We start from the raw sequence: 26105 nt of genomic DNA, 5'->3' as shown, positions 1-26105 counted from the left end.
ATACAAAAGATCTAAGTCAAATTTTTTAAAATATCTTTTAATTAATACCTTATTAAAATTATTAAACAACTTTTCTACCTCTTTGCTTATTAAAACTTTACTATTAATATTTCATATTTTAAACAATACTCAATATATAGTATTATAAAACTATTTATGTGTTAATCTTTGTTAAAGAACCACCGTAACTTAAAAGTTTTAAAGGAGTTATAATAACTATAGAAGTATTTTAATTTAAATAATTCTTTTATGAAAATAAGTATCAAAAATTCATAAAAATAAGTTTAAAAAATTAGTTATTCTAAAGATTGTCATAACTATTTGTGGCAAATTGAAAAAATGCTATATCTAAGGATGTAAAGAGTTAAATTTAAACTTCACCCATGACTCCTTTAAAGCAAATTCAAACAGTTGAAGCCCTTTAGGCGCTCCTTTAACTAACGGTATTCACAAATTCAAACAGTAAACAGCAAAGTTTAGCGCTTGCGCAAAGCTTTCGCTCTCAAGAGCATAAGCACCCCCAGAAGAGACAGAGAGAGAGAGAGAGAGAGAGAGAGAGAGAGAGAGATAGAGAGTGAGAGCGATGCGAAATTGCGACAAGGAAACAAAAGGGTAGCAAAACACGGAAATGCGCGACTATAGAAAAGTTACTTCATCGCAGCAAGAAGAAGCACGAAGGCAAGGCAACGAGAGAAAAAGAATAACAACAACAAAAAGCCAAAGCGAAAACCAGTCGAAAACAGAGACAAGACAAGAGAGAGGAACGGAGAAAGAGAGCAGCAAACGGGCTGCGTTCGCTTGCTTCATCAGTGTGTGAAACAAACGAAACGAATCGAAACCAAACGAAACGCGTCGCGTCGCGTTATTTAATTAACTAAACAAATAGAAAGCAAGAAAAACAAAATAGTTGTATAAAATAAAACGTAGCTAACTAATTAAATCAAACATAAATTATATTTTTGCTATAAATCCAACAAAATAAACAACATTAATAAACACCAAAAGTGCATTTAAAACCAAAAATAAAACAACAACAAAATCAACGTGAAAAAAAGTCTTCGAGTGCGCCTAAAAGAAGCAATAGAAAGCAAAGAGTGAAAAGGGGAGGCAAAAGGAAATTTGCAATAAATAGAAAGTGTTCAAATTGTTAGTTTTTCAAATGTAAGCAAAATAAAAATCAATGTTGTCTTAGTGTGTGACTATGTGTGTGCGAATGTGTGTGTGTGTGATAAATTGTAAAAATCGAAGGCAGACAAACAGTCGCAAGAGTCTCGCGATTGCAGTTTGCGTGCCAAAAGTAACAAAAATTTACTCACAGCAGCTGACAGCATTTGTTTTGATGGAACCCCCTCCACCCTTCCCCCTTGCATGACACGCTGTTCAAAGGAAGAAGAGAGAGGGAGAGAGACAGGAAAGTGGATACTACAAGGGTGCATAAATGTAACCACACGCACTTTATGACAGTTGCTTAGCTGCCCGTCACCTAAAAGCTACCCTCGAGGCGTCAATTGAGAGTGACAGCAAGTGAGAGAGACATAGACTGAGAGAGGGAGAGAAAACAGGCGACAAGGAAATGCAAGTGTATGAGAGAACGCTGCAAGGCCGGCGAATGCAAATCAAAAGGGAGACACTGATTGAGAGAGTCAAGACTTGACTCGAAAGCGTGACAAATACACTGCAAAAAAACTGACAAGAAAACTTTGCCTTAAAGTCTTTAAAGTTTATTAAGTTCTCTCAATAAACCAAAAGATTAACTCTAAATTTATGTGCATAAATATAAATAAATAAATCTGTGTCACGAATTGCATTGTAATTAAAATTGTGTTGAATTCAAATATTAAATTACACAATAATAAATTGCAAAAATTTAATTTATAGCCATCTATAAATAGACAAACATAATGGTGTAATGTCTAAATATTACACAATACTAAAAAAATATGCATTAATTGTTTGCACTCAAAATAGAATAACACAAAAGAGCATAATTCAACTGATTTAACGCTTAAATAACACAATTTTCAGTTGGCTGCTTTAAGGCACAATTAAATTTTGAAAAATCGTCAAATTATTTTTTTGTGCAATGAATAATTTGTGGGTCGAGTGATTAATGATTAGATTATGAACAAAAGTGTGAACAAGTTTATTAAATTTATTAATTCTCACTTACCCAGTTGCAAAATTGAAGAGTTATGCTCTGAGATTCCAGCTAAAATAAATTTAAGAAATACGAAAATTAGTGAAAAGACAATATTAACTATAGATTTTATAGTTTCTAAGAACTTGATTGCGATCGGATAAAAATGGTAAAAGTTTTATAAGAAATACTTCAATTTTCCTTGATTTGGCTAACTATTTGGTGTATCTTAAATTCTATGGTATATTTTGAATGTAATAATATATCAATATACCTCAAATAACCTTTGGAATAAATTTAATATTTTTGCAGTATATTATTTTGGTATATTTTAAAATGAATACAGCACTATTTTGCATTTATTATAATAGGTAGCTTTCTTACTTGATATTTTTTTAAGTGAAAGTATAGAAAAAGTATTTTAAACTTTTTTAATTTTATAAAATTGAGGAAATAAATTTAAAAAAGCTGAAATAAATTATTTTCAAAAGTAGTGTATTAAGTTATTCATTTGTATGTTTGGAACAAACTATGCGAAATTTAGCGACATTCTCAAAGCTTTAACCACTTACGACCAAATCAATTTGGCTCAATTTACATTTTTATATACTATATGCTCGAAATTATTTGCTGGCTTGAATATTATTACTCGAATATTAGGCTATTCCACGTGGGGAATGTCTAATAGTATTTACATACGTTCACAGCGAATGCAGAACACGCAGCGCAATTCGAAGACATTCCCCAAATGCCATAAATTTGTAAGCCGCAAGTAGAGTGGGGCAAGGCAGAGATCAGAGGCAAGTATTGGGGGGCAAGAACTAGGACTCCAAGGCAGCCAAGGGCGATAACATTTAACGCCACTTATCAGCTTTACCCACCGCTTGTCATCAAGACATTAGCCAAGCACACTCAGAGAGTGAGAGAGAGACAGAGAAGGAGAAGGAGAGAGGAAGAGACTAATATACTTCTACTATATATAGAGTGATGCCACATTATTCCTCAACGCTAATAAATTGCAAACAAATTCGGTGTTGCACGTTGCAGCTGGCGACTGCAACGGAGAATGAAGTGACTAATGCAATTATGCATTAATTTGAAAACGTTCTGGAAAATATTTTCAACATTTCCGCAAAATGGGCGCCAAAGTTGTCGCATTTGACAAAATACATTTGCACTTTGATTTCCGCAGGCAACGACGATGACGACGGCGACGATGTGGCAAGAAAAAGCCAGCCAGTAATGAGAGTGCAAACGGGGCAACATTGTGGGGCAGCAGCAGGCTGTGTGTGGATTAGATGAAGAGCAGAGGAAGGGGAAGTGGAGAGGTGGGGGAGGAGGATGTGTTAGCAGCGGGGCAGCGGATGTGGTGGGTGGAAGGAGAAGCAGGTTGACTGCCAAATGTGCTGTGCGGTTGCAAGATACCCAGCAGCATTCACGGCTAGGTGAACTCAAACATACACACACACACACACACACAAGCACACTCACAACACACACTCACAGACAAAGTGTGTGTCTGGCAAATGGTGTGCAATCAAATGTGCGCTGAGCTGAGCTGCGCTCTGTGCTCTGCCATGTGGCAGAGCTTCGAGGTTCGAGGATGCTGCAACTCATGCAACATTTAACCAACTTTTAATTATCGTACTTGAGCCAAGTCTCTACACTTGCTGCTGTGTTGAGACTTGCAACAGCAGCTAAATTGTTTTCAAACACAAATACAGCTGCAGCTCTAGATCATGCATATATGTATGGAGAGAGAGAAAGACAGACAGACAGACAGACAGAGAGAGAGACATACATATGCATGTCCAACTGTCTCTGCGCTGTTTTGTTGCATTTTCTTAACTTTTTCTTTCCCTCTCTCTCTCTATCTCTCTTTGCTAAATGCTCTAATTACGCCTAATGGAATGCCGCTCATCAGCGTGAGGGAGGGAGGGGGTAGGGATGCAGTGAAGTGGAGTCAGTTGCAAGTTAACTGCTTGCATATGTGTGTGTGTACTTTTATAATTGTTCAACTCTCCGACTGTCTGTCTTTGCTGTCCGGCTGCTGCATATTCATGACTTTGTTGCCCCGTTTCGTTGTTCGTTGAGTTTTTAAGCCAATTTAAATAAGTGAACGGGCAACAAGGGGTCAAAAATACTATGGCCGACATCCTTGCTCTTTTGCTCTTTCCCTCTCTGTGTGTGTTTATCCAATTGCAACAATTCAATCAACAACAAGAAGAAAAAAGACGGAAAAGTTAAGCGACAGCTTAGGGTATGTAAAAATGCTCTTTGAGAGTTGCTCACATTCTTTTTGGCACTTAACTAAAGTGTAGAAATAAATAAATGAATTAGCAAGTGTGTAGTAAAAATAAGCGGTTAATTTTTAAGAGGTAAAACATTAAAAAAATTGCCAAAGAAATGGCTAATTTATGATTCACCATAATTACTTGCAGTTGAGTGCGAAAGTAAAAGTATTCAACAAGTTATAAAAGTGAAAATAAATCATATTAAGATAAATATATTATCTGCTCTTTGTAGGGTATTTCATAGTCGTTATACCCCCATCAACATTTGCATCTTTACATATTCTATTTGTGCTTTCGCTTAGCTCCTTTTGCTGTTGCACTTTTTTGTTGCAGTTCAGCTCCAGCTGCTCTTAAAAAGTTATGGCTCTTGCTAACTACATACAGACACATGTACACACGCACCCTCACACACACATACACACACACACACCATCACACAAAGTTCATAAGCTTACACATAGTCACCCACTCAGAGCGTGAGTTTATAAATAATGCTGGCATTTATCTCAACTGCATGCAGAAAACTCGAAACTCGAATTGACCAACTCCCTAAAGGGTCGCCCAAATATCCTGGATTTGGAGGCGTGGCAACAGCTCAATTTAATACAATTTTTGCAACTCCTTTTGCCTTGTTGTTCCAGCACAATACACACATATAGTAATTTGCATAATTGAAATTTATTCCAACAAATTGAATGAATATTTAACTTCGTTTAATTGAATATGTCTGCACTCACACACACACGCAAGCGAAACTAGAGCAAAAGCTTATTAAAATAATATTCCAATGCTTTGCGAAAGCTTATTAAAATGGAAATTTTTCAGATGCAATGAAAAGTCACAGAACAATTATTAAAATTAGTTTGGATAGATAAATGCAAAACGGCTCAAAACTAATGCAATTTAACAAAGTTAAACTAATAATAAAATGAAATAAATATTTGTGCTTAGATTTTCTTAAAATTATCGTGTGACCGAAGCTATGATACGCTTTTTTAATTGAAACATATTTTAGAAATTATATGTACTTAACTGAATTAAGAATGAGCAATAGAAGTATTCATTTTAAAATATATCGAAAAAATACTGAAAATATATTAAAGACTGTATTTGGTATATTGCGATATACCATTGTGAATAAAATCAAAACAGTGAAGTATTAATTTAAAATATACCAAATATACCAAAAATATACCACAAAAAAATTGAAATATACCAAAGACTGTATTTGGTATATTGATTTATACCGTGTTGAATAAAAGCAAGACAGTTCTGTAAATTTTCTAAAATATACCAAATTAATATACCTCTAAAATATACTAAAGGGTATATATTCGGTAGTCGGTATATTCGGTGTAGTGATATAGTATTGCACTAAAAATAAAATATAGAATGAAAAATATACCAAAATGTTAGGCAAAGCAACTAAGATCCGTAATCAGTAGTTTAAACATATAAATCATGTTCTTATGGTACTCAGTAATATACATCTTTATGAGCTTCAACCTTAGCCAGTTCATCATAATACCCTCTCTCTATACACACCATAAACTACCTGGTATATATAATGAACTGTTGCTACATGCATGTTAAACGTGCCTCTCGGGTCACAGCTTATTATGCAAGGATTAATTATAAGACTTTGCCTGGCACAGGTGTTGATCGAATCAATCAACAGAGGTAAACAACATGCAGCCTGTGTGTTGGGTGTTGCTGAAGTAGCTCTATGCAATATGACGCATACGCAACGTTGACTCTGGCGCTGCCCAAACTTAGATTCAACCGCCAACGCAACGCAAAAAAAAAGTTTCAAGAAGATAAACAAAAGTTTGCTCACAACATCGAACACGCAACATGTTCGCAACAAGTTGACAGCGAACGCAACTCTTATACGCAACTGAGATGTGTTTGAAGCGAACGCAAAGCACAGCTGAGAAAAATACCGTTGCTGCTCATGCTGTTGGCAGCATAAAATATACGCGACGGCAGCGCTTATTGGCCATTTGTGTGTGCGACGCCGACGCTGACACGCTGACACGCTGCTCGCCTCTCGCTCTCGCTCTCTGTTGTTGCGCGTTCTCATTCTAAGTCTCAGTGTCTGGTGTTTTCTGAGCTTGCGACTCACGCGACTCGCGTGCAACGCGTACCAACGTCTCGCATCGCGTCAGTTTTTGTGACAGAACAAGAACAACAACAACTAAGAGTTGCAATCATTATCATAATAATAACAAGAGAACGTCGACGGTAACAAAACGGTAAATGCATTACCAATATAAATACGTCAAATACAATCATAAACAGCACAAGCAATAAAGTTATAAACATTTTGCGCCTCTTTCTCTCTCTCCTTCTCTCTGTGCTAATTCCCGGCGTTTTTTTGTGATTATAAAAGTGTTGCCATAAAAATGTACTGTGCCAGTGGAAACAGCTGCAACACATAACAACAAACAAACAAAAACTGGGAAACAAAATTAAAACAAAATCAAAGTCGAGACTCGATTAAGTTGTGCTTATCTTATCGTGTACCACGTTGCGTATGCGTAACACACGCTCGCTCACTTGCTAACTGTGCCCTTGCCTCAAAATAAACAACAAAACAACGCAAACCCAAAACCAATAGCAATCATAACGATAGCAATTAGTCAGCTGTGAAGTACTTTCACTTTTCCCAAAAGAGCCCAAAACTATATAAATTCCACAAAACTCGTCTATCGATGAAGTACTTTGAATCGAAAATGAAGTCTATTAACGGACAAGTGATGTAACAATAATAACGTATGTGGAGAGTGAAGTGAAGTGGCTTTGACAATGAACCAATTATTGGCCACAATACTTGTGTGATAAATTGTGCCTTTGACTTGCAAAAGTAGCGTCGCTTATCAGCCTCAAGTTATTTGTATGAGCGATAAGAATGCGATTAACTTGAATTAGTTACAGCTAGAAAAACAACAAAAGTGCAGCTCAATTATTGTTGCAGCGTTTAAATGCAGTTAATACTTGCAATTGAATATATTTAATAGTTTGCTGGCTTATCAGCAAACATTAATTTTGCACAAATATTGATAACAAATTATTCTCAGAAAATATTTGTATTTATTTTTGTCGCATTTGATAAACGATAAAAATATTTAATTCTAAAGATAAGACGCTTGGCTTATTTTAAACTTCACACTGCGATTTCTACGCGGTAGTAATTTTAAAATATACCATATTTATATACTACAAAAATACTACAAATAATTTACTCTCAAAATTGGCACACATTATGGTGGAATATACCACATCAATACTAAAAATCTCTAAATTTGTACAAATTATGGTGAAATATACCATAAAAATATACCGCCAAAATACTAAATGTAATTTTTCCTCAAATTATGATACAAATTATTCCCAGAAAATATTTGTATATATTTTTGACGCATTTCATAAACAAATAAGTCACATTTAAGACTTGGCATATTTTGTTCTTCACGCTGTGATTTCCTTCTTCTTTTCATTGGCACTTTCTCAAGCAATCAATAACTCAGGAAGCAGCCCTATAATGAACTGCATAAATTCTTTGGGAAATTGAAAATATCTTTCATGTTAAAGAGCGTAAACTTGTGATAATGCAGACACGTCTAATTTACTCGCCATCGTTTGCTATAATTATCATTGTTCGCTTTTCCAATTCGACTTTGAACTACTTTAAAACATAATTAGCACCTCAATCGAAGCGTTGATGAAGACATCATCAGACGAAGCGTAAAATAATAATGAAGTAAACAGTAAAATAAATAACAACTGCTGCATTGATCTTTACGCTTTTCTCATAAATATGCACTTGCATATTTATGGCATAACTTTAGCGTGACAATTGAGCGGAAGCCACAAACACTTTCCGACAAGAGACTAATTAATTGTTTGAAATTAAATCAAATCAATTAAATAAAAATACAAATAAAAAGCGCGAAAAAAAAACAGAAATAAATATGAGAATTACTGAAAGGATGAAAGTGTTTTCCAATTATATAATTAAGTACTGTAATTTATAACACGTGCTTGTTGTGCATAATTAATGATTTAATCAAATATTGTTTCTGCTTTATTTAGTGAAATACAACACAACGTGAATTATTATTGCCAAATCAAACCACAGCAACTGTGACTGCAACATTAACAACAAAAGCAACCACAAACAAATACAATAAGCGCAACAACAAGAGTAACGTCCGTAGGAATAAAATATACTAACAAAAAAAAAGAGAGTGAAACTCGAAATTCAACATGCGTCGCAACATCAAATTAATCGTCTTCGTCAGCATCATATGGATGTTCGTAATGGTCTATTACTTTCAGTCCAGCACCGAAAAGGTAAGCACATACATACATACTATATATATGATTTCCCAATTTCAAATTGATTTATAAATTTGATTTCATACTCTTTGCTGTCTTCTTCAACATATTTCCTTTGCTGCTATTATTATTATTGTTGTTGTTTGTGTTTCAACCTCTTCCGCTTGATGTCCATAGATCATCAAAGTGTGCGTATGCAACGTGCATAGTAATTATTTACCAGCAACCACATTCAACTACCTGTCTTTTCATTGTTTGCAATACTCTCTCTCTCTCTCTCTCTCTCTCTCTCTCTGTGTGTCTCTTTCACTCTCTATCTCCTGCTATCTCTGTCTCTGTTGCTGTGCACATAATTAGCCGCACGTATATGCGGTTGGCAGCAAGTGCAGAAACGCCCTTTGCCGCCCACAAAACTGCGTATCGCTGCTTGGCTTATGCTTATACCCTGTACACAGTCCAAAAGGGGTAGATTAGTTGAACACCCTTTAAGAAATGCAATTACCAATTCTTTTGCTTTTCATTCAGCGTATCTTGTACTTAATTTCCTTCCACACTTCAGACTCGTATTTCTTACTCTTTAAGAAATGCAACTTTTTTTTTGCTTCTTTCATTCATATTTGCAACACAAATGCAATCCCTTTTTACAGCGTATCTCTAAGTCGTGTTCCCTCCCTCACTTTGAAGTTGTTTTTATTCCGCTTTGCCCGTTGCTTTTTGTGTCTTCTTTTTAATTAAACACTCTGTTTTTTAGTGCTGACAGTTGTGACAGTTGCACACACGACGTATGCGTAATTTAAAAGGTAAATTGGGTCATCCGCTGGCTGTGCTCCATTGTGGTGTTCGTCTGTCGTTCGTCGTCTTATGACCCACCAGTAATAAGTGCAAGCCAACTGCCCAATCCTTATTGCTATTGTTATCGTTATCGTTTATCGATAAAAAGTATTGCGCACTCATTTATGCAAATTTCATTACTCTATACACTTAAATGCAAAAAAATGGAATACAATAAGAAAAAAACAATGTTGCCAATTAAGTAAACACGGTTTGCCAATTTATGAAGTTATCTCAAATGACAGCAAAACAGCAGAAATCATTTATCATCAATCAAACAATATGGAATATTGATGGTTATCAATCTACATATGTTTGAGAGATGTTGAAATGTATTTGAGCAGAAATTTAAGAAAGTAAGTGAGAAGTTTGAAGGAATCGCACTATAAACAAGGGCAGATGAAACCATTTAAAGATAACTCTTAATCAACACCTTAGTCAAGATGATGTGTGGAGAAGTCGCAGATAATAAAGGAAATAATTTAAAAGCTTAAAAATGCTAAAAATTGAATAAACTATTTTCGGGATTATTTTCAACCACTTCATCATCATCTGGATATCGAATATAGATGTATATGTTTGTAGATCCTATAAAATATTTGTGCAGATAATGAAGGAAGTTTATTAAAAGCTGCTTAAAAGAAGTGAATGAAATCCTAAAAGATAGATGAAACTATTTGAAGATAACTCTTAATCAACAACTCAATTGCAATTGTAAACAAAAAATCCCATAGCTAAATATAGCACAATATTAATTTGCTAGCAAACACAGGCAGTCATTAATCTAACACACACAAAAACAAAAACAAAAAAACAAACAAAGTTATAGTATCAACAATTTTTGTGATTGCTGCTAAGGCTTTGATTGCATCAGAGATAAGTCTGCAATTTGGCCACTTGAAAGTTGTTCATGAAGCACTTCATAAATCTTCAAAAAATGTTGAGTTAATCCGCAACCGGGAATCAAATGTGCAATAAATAAACTCTGACCAAAAGACTTGAGATAATCTGCACATGCATTTTAGTGGGGAATTAAAACATGAAATAGAAATAGCTAGTGAAAGAGAGATAGAGAGAGTGAAAGACAAATAGAGAGAGAGAGAGAGCGAAATACTCTGTGCATTTTTGGGCAAAAATCTGCAGCTGAGAAGAAAAACTCAATCACTGCAACTGCATTTCCGGCATTTTCTGCATTTTTCTCCCAAAATAAAAATCAAGTTTATGTGGAAAAATGATTTCATTTTGCTGCTGTTGCAGTTGCAACTGTTGTGGCTGCTTGGCGGTGAGGTCAGCCGAAAAAGCTTTGAGTGGTTTTCCAACAGACACACACACACAAACACACACTCACACATGGCTATCAATATAATCGGCTTTCGTATTGTGTGTCCTTTAACGTTTCAACACTTTTGGCCTTTTTGTTTTTGCAAAATATAATTATTATTTGACTCAATTAAAAAAATCATTGCAGAGATCAAAAGTGTAATTAACAGCGCATTATTGAATTACTTTTCACACTCATTATATTTACTTTGCCCGTTTGCCTGTCTACGAGTATGTGGGCTGCTCTCTATGGGAAAGCGCGAGTGTGTGTCTGTGTGTGTGTGTGTGTGAGTGCATGGGTTGCGTTTGCATATGTGAGGTGTGAGTGTATGTATGTGCCAACAAAATGGCGCCTACGGGCGAACATTTTTTTGTTGCCTACAGCTTTTAACAATAATTTACAGTTTTAAAACATGCACAATTTAATCACTTCCATTTAGTGAAGCAAAAAAAAATACAGACATATTTTTAATGCTCTTACAAGCGAAAGAGTATGCTGCAGCTGTTGTTGAATTGGTGGAGTAAAGTGGATACTGTGGGATAGTCGCTACACATTTTGAATAAAAGCGGAACAGTACAGTATTATTCTTAAAATTAACCAAATTAATATACCACAAAAATACTAAAACATTTTAGATAAAAGCAAAACAGTGCCGTATTACTCTTAAAATATACCGAATCAGCATACCGCAAAAAATACTACAATATACTGATGGCAGTATATTGTGAATACTACTACATTAAAAATATATCATAGAGTGAAAAATATACCAGATTGTCAGCCAAGGCAACTAACAAAACTCTGTATTAAATAACTTTTACAATTTTTATCTGATTCCAATCAAATTTTAAGGAATCATTATTGGCTGTAACAAAGTTAAATCGCTTGATATATTACGATATTTATCGATTTGCGGCGTTTCAAAAATCTAAAACAATCTTAATCTGTCGAAAAAGAATGATTGCCCTGATAGTCTCTGAAATCTAAGTGTTTAAACAGACGGACGCACAGAAGGTCATAACCATATCGTCTCGTCTGTTGACGCTGATCAAGAATATACATCCCTTATAGGGTCGGAGATGCCTCATTCTGCCTGTTCTACCCGATTTCCAAAGGCGCAAAGTTAAAATACCTTCCTACCCTATGGGCAACATGTAAAATGCAATTTGACTGACTGACCTGTATAACTATTTAACCTGAACTTATGTATTCTGTAACTTTCTTTCACTCTTATCAAAATGTGCCATTTTCTCTCAGTCTGCGTAAGGGTATTTAGCATGGCATGAATTATAAATAAATTGTGCTCTGCCCCATGCTGGTTTTTATAAATGTTTATTCGTTTGCCCACGTATGCATTTTATGTGACAGATATCAAATGCAACCTTTTGCTCTCTACTCTGTACGTATATATATTATATATCTGCCCCCATTTGTGTACCTTCATGTCGAGTAGTTGCTCGACCCACCCATAAACTTATTTTGCTGTCTTTTTTTTGCCATGAATGCCATTTATACAGTTATACATTTATAAGCACATGTTCAATGAATTATTTATTTGCATACACACACATATTCCAATAAAGATAAAAACACAATTTTGGACAGCAAATAATTTAATTGTCAGACAAAGCTTGCAATTAAACAAAAAATAAATTGAAAGATTTGCCCAAAAAGTTTGCCAAAAGGAGCATTTTTATGAGCTCGCATTTATTTGCATAAATTCCTTTCTCCATATTTATTCAATTTCAGTTTGAACTACTTTCCTAAGCATACATAAATACCCTTACATCTGCAACCCATTCAAGGGAAAGTTATTTTTGGGTTACGCTTCGCTCAGCAAGTGTTAATGAAAGCATAATCGCACTCTGATCAACCGAATTCAGCATTAACAACGGGGTGTTAATTATGCACATAGATCTTTTCAGATTAATCATAAATAATATGTGCTGAGTAATACATAAGCTTAGCTCGCAGCGCTCATCATCTCATTCGTCTCAGAGACCCCAAGCTACACAGAAAGAAAAAAATGTGCTAGAATCAAAAATAAAATCTTGAATCAAGATGATGTCTAAATTTAACCAAGAAGGTTTATTTTTAAATCAAAATGAAAATTCTACAAAAATTCTGGATTCACCAATCTTGAAATTCAATATTATAATAATAAGGCAAAATCTTAAATCAATATCAAATATTGTTAAATTTAGATGGCTTAAGATAAAACAAAAAACTAGATTTATGTGTTTTTTCTTAAATATTATATATTTTTTATGCTGTTTAAGTTGCTTTTAAAATTAGGTACAATTATAAAACTTCAAGATTTTATTTAAGATCGAAAAGTTTTTAAATCAAGGTTGGCAATATTTTGTTCAATCCAGAATAAAACATTCTTGAAGCAAGAATTTAATCTCAAAATAAGATGTTTTTAATCTTAAAAGGCAAATTTAGTATGAAAATTATGATTTTTTTAATCTAAATATCTTATTTCAAGTTTATTTCGAAAAGATTTTAAATCAATATTGCAAACTACTTTTCAATCTAGATACTTTTCTCTCTGTGTATGTGTGTGAACTCAAATCAACTCGACACAACTCATTTGATATCTTCTCCTCCCACACAAATACATACACACTCACACTCACACTCTCCGAGTTGTGTGTTTGCCTTGGAATCGTAAAATTTTATTGCTTATATGCAAATGTCTGCCCATCAAATATGGAAATTCTTCGCAAGTATTTTCAAAAGTTTGTCAAAGCTGAAATTTCAATTTTCGCACACACTAAAAAATGGGGCACATCATTAAATCAGGTTTTACATACAACTTTTTATGCCAAAAAAAAGGAAAATAAGATGGAATTTCTACGAGAGTGAAATAGCAAAAATTCTCGACGCAACGAAACGAATTTCAAGTTCAAACTCAAATGGTTTCGAATAACTTTACGCATCGGCGATTCGATTTATGGTCAAAGCTGCATATCATTGAGAGCGAGGGGAAAGGAGCGATAATAGAACTAGAAACTTGGCGCAAAAAAAAAACCAAGTCGAGTGCTGCGCATTGCGTGACATTCGGTTACGCTCTGTTTGATGCCCAAATGACAATATAACGTGCTGAAAACGAAAGCCAATATCAAATAAACTGAGATTTCAACAGACTAACTCTAGCAGTTAGTATTCTACTTTGTGTGGAGAACGGAGCTCTAAAGTTAGCGTTCAACTTGAGTTCTTCTTCAATGAACGCTGGACTTTAATTAACACATTTATAAAACAATTGAATTAAGTTCTCAATCAAATTGTATTGTTATTATTATTTAAACTGCCTTTTAGCACTTTGAAATTTGTGTTGTTTTCTCTTTTGCTTGTGATAAATGATTTATTGAAAAATATAAGTTTGCATGTTTGTAATTCTGTATGCTTTTGATAACATTTATTTATGTTTCTTAGTTATTTATATTTAAAACAAGTAAGAAAGCTACAGTCGAGTGTGCTCGACAGTGAGATGCCCGCTACCCATTTTTATAAAAGCATAACAGTGCGGTATTATTCTTAAAATATACCAAATATACCACATAAATACTAAAGTATACCAAATTCAAATGGTATATTGATAGAGTAATACATTCAAAATATACCATAAGGTACAAAATATACCAAATTGTCAGCCAAAGCAACTAAGACCTGATTGCATTAGACTTCCTAAATAATTTCGACAACTTCTATCCGATCAGACAGTTATAATACTTTTCTACCCTATGGATAGAAGGTATAATTAACGCTAACTTATTTCTAAAGCACTGTCTGCAGAGACCTTTGGCTTTTTTTGTTAAGATTATGGTGAAATTTGCTTATTTCCTAATACTAGTTTTAAAATGTCATTAAGCTGAATTTATTAAAGCTTATATTTCCGCATTTAAAATAGGCATAAATTTATAGCATCGATTATTTATTTATTAGAAAAGGTTATATATACTTGAAATTACCACTAAGTGATTTCTTAATCACGGACTGAAAAAAGCCTTCGATTAAAAGCGAAACAAGTCTCTACATAATCAAATTTATTAGCTAAAACAGAGTATTTCCCCGTCGACTATTCACTTAACATGCGCTTTTACCTGGTTCCACCCAAAAAAAACAAGCTCTAGGCCTTTAACATTTATTCCAAAGTCACTTGACCAATATTCGAATCTACAGAAATTAATTAAAACAAATTCTTGAAACTAGAAACTGGTTTTCCTCAGGCCTTTTTCCTTGTGGCGTTTTTGTTGTTGTAGTCGTTATATTTGTTGCTTGTTGCTTTTGTTCAATAAAAACGAATAGAATCGAAGAGACATTTCCAGTTTAGGTTTTTGTGCTGCGGCAGACGCTGCTAGCAAGTTTATCGTCGAATGTGGCCCTGAGACTACAACGATGACTACAACGATGTAGATGACTCTGTTCTGTAGCTTTCACAAGCAATTAACATTTTCGTCAGGCTCTCTGACAGTGCCCCTCCCCCTCAGACTCCCCCCTTAAGTGATTGTAAAATCAAGTAAACTTTTTTGGCTTTGTTATTGGAGATGGGAGAGACAACATTTGGCATTTGGCTTGCTTTGATTTAGAATGAATAATTAAAGATGCTTATCGGCTGGTCGGACAGCAGATGACGCTAGCTGTTGGCCTCCTTTTTGTTTGTGTTTCACTAATTTCAGTGGCCAACAACAACAACACAAACAACAACAATTCGATCGACTACTGTAATGACAAACAAAAACAAAAGTTAAAGCAGCTCGCTTAACCGGCTCAAACAGCAGCAGCCGGTTTTTCAGTTTTTGCCCTCTTCTTCGTCTCCTCTTCAGCTCATTTTTCATCTTCATTTTCGTTTTCGTTTGCTGTTGCCAATTCCACTTTGCCAGCTGTTGACTTGGCCACCTCTCTCGATTACGCAACGTAATCCAACGCATCTTCACAAGGTCGCGCCAGCTCTTGGCTTCATAATTTTTATTGAACTCCAACCAACAACCAACAACCGACCAAAGCAACCAACCATCTCCGCATCTGTTTCAATCCCTTCTTCACCCTCCCCCCTCTAACTCATTATTATGGGCTTTATTATTATATGGCATTAATGTTCGTTCAATTCTCTTTTTTTTTTTTGCTGCTCGCGCATCGCTTTCAATTTCATTTCGCTGATTTTTATTGTTATTTTACAACTTGTTTGGACGCCGCTGCTGCTGTAGCAGCTTGTCATGTCTTTGGCCAAAAGACAAAAGATAAGGCAACAACAACAACAACAGCAGAAGTTGTAGTTTTTGCTTGAATTGAGATAAATGTTTACGCGCTGCCAGGAAATGTCTGTGGGATCAAACCGGAAGCTTCGTTTAAGCGTTAAGGTCAAGGCAAAGCTGCGTTAAGGATACAACAGGCTAAACAAAAATTAAAACTTTAAATACTCTGGAGCAAACTTGACTTAAGTCCAAGGATTAAAATATATTGAAGAGGCTTTTAAATGCTTAAAACATTGAAGACATGATGAGCTTGTTTGGGAGAAAAACATGCAAACATTTAACAATTACATTGCAATTTCTTTGGCTTGTTTGTTAGAAAATACACAATTTTGACAATTGCTATTATTTTTTCAATTTCCTCTGTAACACAACAAGTACAAATTCATTTGCATTTCCTTTCTGTCTGTATTTACATATTACAATACGATTTTCGATTTGCCATTTGCCAAGACAGGATTTTCGAGCAAACGAATTCAATTGTTCTAAGGTTCATGCACTCGAAAAAAAATGCTTTCTTTTCGTTAAATCACTTAGCTGCTTTTCTCTTTTAAATATTGCCAATATTTTTTTGCTTTTCGCTGAGTGTATTTATATTTAATCCTCTTAACATTGCGTGTAACCACTGAAGTTTTTTTTTTTTTGGGAATTTGCTGTTCGAAATAAATGGAAATCAATTTAGCAGAAAAGAGGAGTTAAACCTTCAACAGCAAATACTTTATTTTATACACTTTGGAAGAATAGCTGAAGAAGCTTTGGTGTATCTAATAGATATACATATATTTAAATACTATGCATCGTGATAATGTTGGCATTACAAACTCTACTCCAAAAAGTCTCTCTTTTCTCTTTATTATACAACTTTAATTGCAGCTGAAGCTGACATTGAAAACGCTATTTTCCCCTTTACTAACCAACAACAGGTGGAGCTTTCCTTCTTGTCAACATTTTTGGTTGTCGTAATTTTTGATATAATAGCAAATGATGAATAGACAAAAAAATGTTCAATATTAATAGACAGACAATTGATGTGCCAGCCAGCTGAAGAAAGAAGCGGAAAAAATGACAGAGACAGAGACGGATGTTGAAATCAGCTAATTTGTGAAATAAGATATGCAACTAATTGAATGATATGCGACTTACTCGAAACCAACAGCTGTTTTTGCTATTGCTCCCAGTCTTAAGCACTTCTCTCTCTCTCTCTCTGCTCTGTCTCTCTCTTTCACTCACACTCTTGCTTTTCTCACTAAAGTGATGAGCAGTTCTCCTAGTTGCTATGCTGGCAGTGCAAAATTTTAAGTGCTACCAAATATGAGCAAAAAAAAACAAAACAACAACAACAAACTATTGCAGAGACACCTACACATAAAACATAGATATAGTCGTAGTTATGTGCACTCAACTACACTCGCACAACAACACACAACTACACACACAAACATTGCCAGAGACACAGCCTCAAAGCTTGCCCCAACGGCGATAAAAACGACAGCTCACAGCTGCAAAAAGCGTCAGAAATACGAGAAGCAACGAGAAGAGCCTGAAATAAGTGGCTAACAGATACCCTTTGGTTGAAGCGGTAGTTGATGTCTTTTTGAAAAGAATAGTAGCTATAGATACAAAAAAGGAGATCACTAAAAATCAAACTAGCTAAGCTGATCAAATTTAAATAAAATAAAATATTACTTTAAAAATAATATACTAAAAGGTTATCGGTTATCTAATGTTCTAAGACTCCAAATAAGTCTATACTAAAAGTACATTATAAATATGTAAAATATACTAAATATTAAAACACTAAAAATATACTAAAAGTTTTTTTTAATGAAAAGTGTTATTTATTTAAAATGTATCATATTTATTTTCTTTTAGTATATTTTGAAGTATTTTAATATATAATAGTATAAAATACTAAAAATATACTTAAAGTATTTTTATGAAGAGTGTTATTTATTTATCATATTTATTTTCTTTTAGTATATTTTGTAGTATTTTAATATTTAGTACATTTTAGGTATTTTTAATACTTTAAGATTTATTTGGAGTATTAGGACACTAGTTACTATACCATATAACCTCGTTATAACCATTTTAAATTAACATTATTTGAGCTTATAGATAATGTATATTTTTTTTTAAATTAACCTTTTTTAGATTTTTTTCTGTATATCCTCTCCAGGACTTATATCTTCTCCAAGCCCTATTAAACTTTTTTAAAATCAAGTCTCAAAATTTTTAACTTCTTATCGATATAACCAAATTTCTCTATCTCACATTTCTTTCCATAAATGCCATATGCATCGCCTGCGCTTAAAATACTCTTTCCGCGTGGCCTTTCAACACCCAGGGTATGCCATAAAAAAAAAGAGGAGAAGCTGCTAGGCAGGAGGTGAATGCCACTACTTAAGTGGCTCAAATGGCCAAAAGTCGCGGCTGTAGTTGGCTATTTTTTGGTGCAGTTTATTGGCCGGGGGATTAAAAAGGGAGAGAAGTGCAGCCGGACAGAGAAAAAGAAAGAAAGAGAGTCAGGGAGCAGTGTCAGCTCTTGGTCATGCACAAAACGTGAACGATTTGACAAAAGGGGGAAGAAGAAGGAGACGAAGCTTATTCGAATTCGAATTGAAATTTGAATTGTGTCTTGTGACTTTCTCAAGTTGTTCGATTTGCTGTAATAGTTGTTGTTTTTGTTGTTATTCCATTGTGTACTTTCACTTGCAAGCTAATTGTGTTTTATCTCGTATCTTTATTCTTATTTAATTTTATTTTGCTTTTATTTTTGTATAGCTATTGTATTTGTATTTTAATGATTATCTCGAAGACATTTAGCGCTGGCATTTAAATGGCGAGCACATGCAAAGTGGGGGAGGAGGAAGCGAAGCAACGTGAGCGAAAGGTAGAAGCCGAAATAAGCCAAGACAAGTTAAAATGTCAACATGACCAAAACGAAAAAAGAGAAGAGAGAGATGGGGAGAGCGAAAAGCGTGCGAATATCGCTTGCGAAGACTGCGGCAACCTTTTGGCCAATTCATGTGCATCCGGCTTAAATGTTTCTTAACTTTGGCCAGCAGCTGCTGTTGTGCTGTTGTCGGCCTGGCTTAAACGACGCAATGCAAATGCCATTAAATAATAATTATTTAACATTGTGTATTGTTTGCCTGTTGTTATTATATTACTGCTGTAGTTGTTGTTGTTGTTGCTTTTGTATCTTCTTCTGCTTTATTTGGTCAGCAGCTTTGTGCTGTGTTTTATTGTCGATGGTTTCACTTTTTTCCTCTCGTCGCTTTTTCGTGGTATCTCTTCGAGTGAGTGTGTGTAATCGCTGCAAGTGTGTACTTCACAATTTTTGTTGGCCCGGTGGGCGCACTTCCCCCCTTCCCCCTATCCCCTTCAACAAACTGTGACTGACTGTTAACGGACTGTTTTAACTTGTTATTGTAGTTGGCTTTTTGACTTTGCTTTTGTTTGTTGGCATAATGAACTTGAACTTTATGACGCAAAACACGTTAAGTGAGTGATGACTGCACACAAAGACCCACGGAGGGGGGGGAGGGGAACGATGATGATGAGATGGCCAGAAGAGCAGCGATGGTTGACAAAGAGGGCGTACTACAGTCAACACTCAACATTCAACACTGAACACTCAACACTCAACACTTAATACTTGGAGCGGCCCTCGTGAATGAAATGTGGTACGAGTTGAAGTGAAGTTTCGAGTTATGTGGGTCATATACCGGATTACTTTGCAAACGGCATCTTAACTTGGCTTTATAGTGTTGTTACTGTTTTGCTAGTGTTGTTAACGTCGCTGTTGTTTTATTTTTTTCGTTTCGTACTTCAAGAGTTCTACTAAAATGCACTCCATAAAGCAGATGTCGTGAAATGCGTAAACTACGCAACTGTGCCACAACAAAACTCCAGCGAATAACTCACAGTCCAGTGGTCCACTTCCCCTCTCTCTCACTTCCACCCTCTCTCTATCGCTCTCCTTGCGCATAAAAACGCTCAAAGAGCGCCTATAAAAACCTCTTGACGTTCCAAAATTAAGTTAACGCTTGCAAATGCTTGGATAAAGGGCAGCAGCGAAAGTGCCGCCGAGATAGCTGGACTCTACTCTTTGAGTGAAACAACAATTTGTTTAGGATCAAGCTATGGTGTCTAGTTTATGTCTCTGCGATTGTTAAACAAAGCAAGTCTCTTGTCCAGGACTTAAAGTAGTAAATTTGAGAGGGTTAAACTGACAGTTTTAGTTGTGATTTATGTATCAAGCAAATCTTAACTTTTCTTCGGGATTTTAAGTAATAAAAACTTCCAGTTTAATTTGTAATTTATAAATATAATGAATGTCAACAAAATCATTTCCTGAAGTTAGCAGTTTACCTAGTAATTTCATCTATATCTCAGAGCTTTTATGGGATTTAAAGGTTTAAAATTTGGGGGTTAAACTACAAGTTTAATTTGTAACCTATAAATATAACTAATGTCAGCAACATTTAAGCTCTCATCTAGGCTTTAAGGTTACAAGTTATGAGAGGGTTAAACTGATAGTTTAATTCGTAAGTTGTAACAATAAGTAAAGTCAACAAAATCTTAATACTAGTTTAAGATTTGAGCTTTTAAGTTAAACTGACACTTTAATTTGTAATTTCTAAACAAAACTAATGTCATAAACATATTTTGCTTACAATTTTGATACGCTTAACACTTGAGCAGCATAAAATTCAACTATTCTGAAACAAAGTTTTAATTGGAAACTACACTAACGACAACAGCAAACTTGTGTGTGGAAAAGAGCAAAATTTAGAATGTTACATGTAATATTACTTTTATAATAAATATCATAATATCAATTGTAAAGTCAAGTCGCTGACCGTACCATATTTTTCCTAATTATTTTAACTGCTTAAAAGCAAAGCAACTCCTTTAGCGACCATTTAGATACTTTATATTTCTGATGTCAACTTAAAGTGCAGATAAACTCTATATAAGTAAACACATCTATTATAATTTGCTTTGCTATTTCAGTGCACTTGCGTCAGTTTTCTAGATAGCTAACTTCTAAATGTCGCCTCCCGTTTTTAAGGCATGGCTCATTAAGATATTTTATCAAGAACAACAAATCAGAACAATGCTGTGTTCAACGACCTTAAAGTTAAAAATTCTGGAATGCAAAAACACGAAAACAAGTTGAGCTTAAAAAGGTTTTTGCAACCTGCTATTAATTTAGCTCATTGACTGTGGCTAAGCTGCGGTTAAATCCTGTTTAAGCACAAAATGCGACGAAAATGCAATTAAATTAAATATTAAATATCATTTGCAACAACTCTACAAAAATATTGGTCAATATAATGCGGTAAATGCGGTCGAAGTGCGGTTGTTACATATTCAACCGCAATTTGAACCATGGCAACAAAGCTAATTGCAATGAAATGGGCTTATTGCGATAAACAATATTTTAGTTGGTAAATTGTGTGTGTATTGCGTATACTTGATATTTCGAACTGACATCAGCGTGGTAATAAAAAATTACATATAGTAAAGCAAATATCATTCGCAAGAAGTGTTTGCTTTAATTAGAATGCGACGTGTCACATTCGGCCTCAGATACATTTGTATCTGTAGCTGTTGTAGCTGCTGTAGCTACTGCTGTATCTATGGCTGTGTATCTTTTGTGCGCACATGTGGCTTTTGTTTATGTGCGGATGCGCACATTTGGCAATTTGTCGCCGCTATTGTTCTTGTGCTCGAGCGCTGCAATCGAATGTATCTTTACAATATTTATGCCAATGTGAATGTGAACGCGAATGCGAGTGTATCTATATCTGACCGTTGCCGTTGCCCGTTGCCCTTCACTTCGTACATCGGCATCTGTGTTTTGTCTGTGTCTGTGTGTCTGCCACATCATCATGAAAACATTCTTTCAAGCGCCGAATGAGTCACAGTTTTCAAACTGCATGACGACATTCAGTTGTGCCTTAATGAATGACCCGAATTGAGTAACTTTTGATTGTCGAGTATATTATTATTATACCCAGATACAAATGCCTCTAATGAGTGCCCGAAAATATCGACAAAAAGTGTGAGAGAGAGAAAGAGAGAGAGAGAGAGAGAGATAGTGAATTGTGTGTGGCGTTAGTTCATCAACAGCTCTGCTTAGTTTGTGGCATGGCCTTAATTGATTCTCTGAAGAGGCAGAGACTCAGTGGCAGCATTGTCTTCAGTGAGACAGAGACAGGGCGAGACCTTAAATTTATGCCAAGCACTTTCAATATATTTTATGAAGATCTCTTGCAACGCGGGGCAGCAGTGGCAACCACAACAACCACTGGCCGTGGCAGTTGCAAGCACTTAAACAGAGCAGAGCATGGCAGAGGCGGAGTCAGTGGCAGTGGCAACGTTAGAGCGACTTCAGTCACAGTCACAGTCATAGTCACAATGGCAATTTGGACACACTCTAACACACACGTTGCATGCAACAGCTGCTGCTGCTACTACTATAGTACTACTGCTATTTATGCAACATGCAATTTATTGCAGCCTCTGTGGCAGTTACTTCAAATTGCCACCCAGAAACAACACCAACAAGTAAGAATGCTAGAGTCAAGTCTGCTCGACTGAAAGATACGTAATAATAATGGTAATTTTATGGTATTATTCTATAAATATTCTCAATTAATATACCGAAAAAAATACTAGAGTGTAACAAAAGATTTATTTGGCATATCAAAATATACCAGATTGCCCAAAAAAAGATAGTTCAACTAAGTCTATAATTAGAATATTAATATACTACTGTATTCCAAATATACCGTAGTGTAAAAAATATACCAGAACAGATACTAAGGTATTCTAAAGGTTTTATTTTGTTTATCAATATACTACTACATTCAAAATATACTATAAAGAACAAAATATACTAGATTGCCAAATAAAAATACCGAAGAATTAGTATATTGTTATTCTACTCTAAATTGATAATATACTATGAGGTTCAAAATATACCATAATGTCTAAAAAAGGTATTTCAATTAATGTACCGAAAAAATAGTGAAATATACCAACGACTACAATTGGTACATCGATATTCTATGACATTCATAATATACTATAAAGTATAACACATACCATAGTTTTAGTCTCTGAGATCTAGGTGTTTTCGGCTGTTGACGATGATCAAAAATATATGTTTATATAATATTTTATGACTGAATGCACACACCAAGTTATAATACCTTTCTATCCTATGAGTAGCGGGTATAACAACCACAGCTGCAACACTGCAGCTGCATGTGCATTTGTGTGTGGCAAAAAGCAAGAGTTAAGACTGCCAAAGGATAATAAGGATAATATTTTCAAGTCAAACAGATTGAGGCTACGCTCAACAGAGCGTTGGTCATCAGCGTTGTGCTTGTCATGTCCACACACACACAGACACACAGCTTGTTGGAAATGTGGCACCTCGATTGTTATCAACTGCAATGCACTTGGCATAAATAATGATGCTACATTTATTGTTAAACTGTTTAAAAGAAAGGCAATTGGATGGCTACTCAATAAGATTAATAAGTAGTCTTCAATAATTTATTAAAACTATGTGAAAGTTGCAAAAGTTGCTGCAAACTCGGTTTTAATTAACTCAAATTAGAGACGCCTTTTATGGCGCAAGCAAAGGTGAGAAAATTGGCAGCTAAGCTGTTGCTTTTAGACCAAAAATTTGTTGGTCAAAATTATTCGGGTTATGTGTGAAAAAGAGAACGCTGGCAAGTGCTCAAAATGATGGTTATTTAATTGAGTTTGCCATGCAAATTGGGCGACTTGAGCAAAAGCCACAAACTTGTTTGTTCAACCATAGCCAAAAATGAAGGCTGCATCAATTTGCAGAGAAGAGGAGGAAGAGGCGGGTTGAGTTGTGTTAGCTGACAGCTGCAACAGCATCAAATTTGCTACTTAACCAGCAGTAAGTTTTCCTAGACAGAGAGAGAGGAGGAAGCTTTTTGCCATGTGACTTTGTTGCCCCATCGCAGCTGAAGATGCCACAAACACACACAAGCACATGCAACACATTTGCTACACAACAATTTGCAATTGTTGCTTTGGCCGCAATTTGGTTTTTTTCTCTCTGCTTTTTTGTGGCATCTCGCAGCTTCATCATCAGCCTCAAAAGTTGCGCAACTCGCACAAAGTTGGCTGAAAGTCTAATAGAAATACACAAGGAAAGAGATGATAGCTGCGAGAGAGAGACAGCAATAGACAGAGCTAGAGAAAGGCTGATTTACCTGGCAGCATGTGAGATTTTCAATTAACCTGCAGGCCAAATCATCTGGCGAACATCTCCGCTCTCTATCTCTCTGTGTGTCGACCTCGGCCTGTAATTGATGATAAATTACGAGCAAATGTATTTATTTATTGCATCTTGTGCCATTTTCCCCGCAGTGCATTGTAAACACACACACCGAGTTTGTGCATTGTTGTTTGACCGTTCGACATTTGTTGAACATAAATTTGCCATTAAAATACTCTACGGTTTTTGCACAAAATTTACCGTGTGGCTTATGTAAATTCTGGCTAACTGATTGACAGACAAATCTGATAAGTAGCAAACACAGTGAACAACAACATTATTTTGGACCCCCTGGGTAGCCAGAGATTTGGAAGTGAATGTCAAGTGATAGCGGTAATTTGTGTTTTTGTTTAGTAAAGGAAATTACAGGGTATTTCATGTTGCATTAAGAAAGAGCCGACAAATCATCGCTTATCGCACAACGCATAAATGTTGATGCGCCCCAAAGGGAACATCAAAATAATATCCAAAAACTTAAAACTGCGATTAATGCTGTCAGCTCATTAAACCTAGAGAAAATCTTCGCCTTTGCCGCTGTTGTATAGGAAATTAGCCGTAGCCAAGAGATTTCGTGTTTTGTTAATGTCCCATAAAAGTTTCAAGATGCGACGACGGTGAAAATCTAAAGAAACAACAAGAGAGAGAGAAGGGAAGTAGTGAAGGGAAAAGAAATTTTCGCCTGTCCGGAAATGTAACAAGCGCAACAATTAAAGTTTTATGATAAAAATCAACTATAAAAGCAACGAAGATGTTCAGAGAATATTGTGCGAGAAAAAAAGATGGTTTAAATTAAGCAATTTCCCGCTAAACTGTGGCTAAAAAAAGAAGAGAAATTACAAACGAATTACAGTTTCTCATTAATTGATTTATTATTGAGAAAGCGTCTGAAATATGGAGAAACTCATAAAGAAATAGGCTACGACTTTACAACAAAGAAAAAATTTAACCAAATTTGGCATTTCATCAATAGTAGAAATAGACTTTTATTTTAATCCGTAAACAAAATGGAAAACGCAGACGAACAAAAGGAGGTGATTGAAAATAGTGCAGAGAATTCTTTTGGTGAACCACATGAACTCAAAGTGAATACTGTTAAGAATGAAGCTGAAGTTATCGCAACTCCGCAACGTTTTAGCTTTCGTCTCTTGGTGCACATTGTGATAATGCTGCAGAAGCGTTTGAACCACACGAAATCGATGTCGGAGTACGTAGATGTCACCAACGATGCGGCTTATTGGCGTGCCTTAGCCTTGAGTCGTGGCGAACAGATCGAACGCTTTATGACTGTCATTGATCTGCAAAAGCAACGCATCGATTGCCTGGAAAAGGATCTGACAACATTGGTGCGTTTGGCGCAGGAAACTCAAAAGATGTTATCTGATATCGAACCTGAGAGCCCATCTGAGGAGCAACGAATTAATGAATTGTGTGAGAGGGAAATATGAAGCTCCTTATAGGTTGTTTTTTGTAATTCTGTTTACTTATTTTGGTCGTGCAATAATAATGTAAAAAAAACATTATTTTCTAATGATTTTCCTCTTTGAATTTTGTTGATCAGCTTAACTTCTTTGAGTGTCACATTTGGCTG

At 35.2% G+C, this 26105-nt stretch overlaps 1 protein-coding gene across 2 annotated transcripts in view; it reads left to right on the top strand.

Annotated features, from left to right (window-relative positions):
• Positions 1-846: 846 nt before the first annotated feature.
• LOC132797744 (polypeptide N-acetylgalactosaminyltransferase 2) overlaps positions 847-26105 on the top strand; it is a 37072-nt gene continuing 11813 nt past the window's right edge. The window contains exons 1-2 of one of the 2 annotated variants that reach the window (XM_060809512.1): positions 847-1161; positions 8527-8787. In XM_060809512.1, coding sequence (XP_060665495.1) covers positions 8701-8787 — 87 coding nt within the window. In that variant the 5' untranslated portion in view covers positions 847-1161; positions 8527-8700. Of the gene's footprint in view, positions 1162-6449; positions 6687-8526; positions 8788-26105 lie in introns of those variants that run through there. The other variant, XM_060809501.1, reaches the window with a different exon arrangement.

This window comes from Drosophila nasuta, chromosome 2L (assembly GCF_023558535.2).
Source record: "Drosophila nasuta strain 15112-1781.00 chromosome 2L, ASM2355853v1, whole genome shotgun sequence".
In the NCBI taxonomy this organism is placed as follows: domain Eukaryota; kingdom Metazoa; phylum Arthropoda; class Insecta; order Diptera; family Drosophilidae; genus Drosophila; species Drosophila nasuta.
This window is presented reverse-complemented; position numbering and strand designations above follow the sequence as displayed.